The 3,116-nt window shown below is 35.6% G+C and overlaps 1 protein-coding gene across 1 annotated transcript in view; it reads right to left on the reverse strand.

Moving 5' to 3' along the window:
• The window catches only part of BANK1 (B-cell scaffold protein with ankyrin repeats 1), a 269,577-nt gene that overhangs the window by 208,209 nt on the left and 58,252 nt on the right, over positions 1-3,116 (reverse strand). The window contains 1 exon segment of the mRNA XM_012655372.1: positions 612-750. Within this exon segment, the coding sequence (XP_012510826.1) occupies positions 612-750 (139 nt within the window).

Genomic DNA, 3,116 nt, shown 5'->3' on the forward strand with positions numbered 1-3,116 from the left:
TGATTTCAGTGCAATTATGGTGGCAAATATGGTTATTCCATCTGGAATTTTAAATCTGATATAATTTATCATGCCTCAAGCAAAAATAGATAATCAAGTGATTAGTTTCATAAATGAAATAAGGAAAAGATGGGAAGATAATATGTAGAAATTATACCATGATGATAAAATAATGAAAAAAATATGCTTTCCAGAACAATCAAAAATATACCAGTGGCTTGGGAGAAAAAAGAACAGAAAGGAAGAATAAAGTTCATTAATAAAAATCCAAATATCTGCTAATCCTCATGTTATAATAAAGCAAATAATTTAGTTTCATATTTAATAGCTGGTGTATATTAAAGTGCTCTCTGCCAACATATTTTAAAATGTGTGATGTTACTGGGTGTCATTTCACTACATGGTTTGCAAACTAATTTCTCATAATTTACACATTCTTACTTTTGCAAATCCAGATTAATAACCACCACCTTGGGTATGTGAAAACTAAACACAGGAAACACCTGCAGAGAAATATTAGTTTCTGTAGGGAAGTGAAACCATTTATCATAAATTTATTGGAAGGAACACAGAATGAGGTTGTATAGTTACTAAATCATAAAAGTTCTTACGCAAAGCTTTCATGCACCAGACTTTCTTATTCCAGAGGGCTGGCTGTGTTCTCACTCGCTTGTTATTTGATGTAAATTCAACCTCCACAGTATCACCAATGACTTCATCTCTCAAAATAATGAATATTTCACCGGGATTCTATAAGATGAAAACGTAACCCAGTTAAGCATTTCAAAAAGTTTACATTAACCAAAGAACTCAATACATTTATTAATGATCAAGGTCACGCACTATTATTGAATACCCCTTCTTATGGTGTTTGTAATTTCAACTATATTCAGAAATGAAATATGTAAATGTAATTCTCGCTACCTTTTAAATTTATCAATTTGGTGTTGATTGAATGCTCTTTTCCTCCTCATACCATGTTTTGCTCTGATAAAACAGTTAGGATATAGCTGCTCCCTTTTCCTCCTGTCTCTTCCTGAGTATGAATCACTATCCCAGGACATAAGCAACATTTCAGCAGGGGGTTAGAATTCAGGTGTTAACCAAATTCTTTTTCTAAATCCTTATTTTTCACCTTTCTTGAACTTGGTTTCTTTAGCTATAAATGAAGTTACAGATAGATTTAAGTTATCTTAAAATTTAACTTTTAGATCTCTTACAATTTTTTTAAGTCCCATAGTTTTACATTTTATATAATAGAAGGTCTCTGGTTAATCTTTATTTATGATGAGTGTCTGTGAAATTTTTTCCGTTGACCTAAGGTTATAAAACTAAAAGTTTTAAGATTTAATTAAGATGGAAAAGCTAAATCTATGCATTTAAGGTAAAAAGGGTTATTGAAGAACTCCTTTTGGAGAAAAATCCAGAAAACATACTTGAGGTGAGAAGGTTGGAATTAATTTGGAGAGAAGTAAGGAATAAACATTTAATGAGCATTTAAAAAGGTGCCTTGCGTTTTCATTTTGCACTGCAAATGAGGCAGCCAGTCCTGTTGGTACGCCATGTTGCGTGCTGTGCTGTTTAGTTCCTCATCTCCCTCTCTCTCCTGGTCCAGCTCGGGTTTCACCAGCTCCACGAAATCCTCCCTGCACCTTCAGCTCACGGGGAGTTTTAGAACTTTCAAAGGAACACTAGAGCATGTCACATCCACATCCCTCATTTGCCCCTTGCTGCATCATGCCCTCTACTCTTGCTTGGATATTCATGTCTGTGTCTTGGCTTTACAGCTAGATTTTAAACATCCTGATAGTGTTTTTATTTTCTTATTTTATTGTAGCACTCTGTAAGAGTTCCATATATATTTTTAAAATGAAGATGGAGTAATCTGTAAAAAATGGCATCTTTTAATTGAGCCTGCTCAGTTTCATTCCTCACCTCCCCCAGTACTCAAAGCTTCATCTGCTTCCTGCAGCAGCAGCTTGCTGCAGGTGGGAAGACCTGTGTAATTCCTCCTGCCTCCTCCTGAGTATGACTCACCATCCCAGGGCATGAGCATCATTTTAGCCGGGGACTAGAATTCAGGTGTTAACCAAATCCTTTTTCTAAATCCTTTTTGATATGGGTAAATTTAATTCAATGAAGAAAATATTAGGACATTCAAATGGTCATAAATTTTGTTTTCCCAGTAAGGAACCTGTTGTTTTGTTCTCAATTTTTCTGCCTTTTCTGTGTATCCCTTATTTGGATCTGAGCATTCAGGCAGAGAAAGGGTTATTGTAATTATCACTTTCAAACTCTAAGCTTTGCTGCATTGGTCACAAACCTTGAGACCTAAACAAAAGCGCTGAAATTTGGCCTACACTGCAACGTTTATATCTGAATCTCTGGGGTAGGACGCCAGCATTATCAGTTTTTTAATAATGGTCGCTAGTGTTCCCTGAATGCATCTCAGTTTAAGAACCACTTGGTTAAAGGAAAAAGACGTCTTTTGGTCACTGTAAAACCTCCCCTCCAAGAGAGTAACATTTCAAAACAGAGATATTTTAGGCATTAATGCACACAACCAGCTTTTGCCTTTTTTTACTGTATTTTTGAATTAAATCACAGGATCAGGCTTTAAGTTAAGGTGGCTTACCAAGAACTAGTTTGTGATTTGGTGTCAGAAGTAAGTGGGTAGTGCTGTTAGCTTTTGCATATTGTCTTAAATTATATTCAGGGTCAAGGAATTAGTTGGTAAGGAAGTCATCTCAGATTCTTCCGCCCCTGAGAGTCACATCATTTCATATCATGTCAGGGTGTCTCCGGGTCTGTGGATTACACAATTCCTGGTCTGTCCTATGGGTTTGGAGACACATACTACAGTTTCAGCCTCAGAGGTGTGTCAACGAACAGGTCAGATAAAACAAAGGCCTTTATTAGAGAACATATCATGTTCTAGGATTCAGATTTTTAAAAAATCAATGAAATTAATATATATCCAAATGCAGATAAAGCCACCTAAAAGGTCTTTTGCGGTTGCCCTATGACTTTAAGAATTAAATTTTATTATAAGGCTGTAGTAATCAAAACAGCTTGGTACTGGCACAAAAATAGAGCCATTGACCAGTGGAACAGAA

The sequence above is a fragment of the Propithecus coquereli genome, unplaced genomic scaffold (assembly GCF_000956105.1).
Source record: "Propithecus coquereli isolate 6110/MARCELLA unplaced genomic scaffold, Pcoq_1.0 Scaffold475, whole genome shotgun sequence".
Lineage (NCBI taxonomy): Eukaryota > Metazoa > Chordata > Mammalia > Primates > Indriidae > Propithecus > Propithecus coquereli.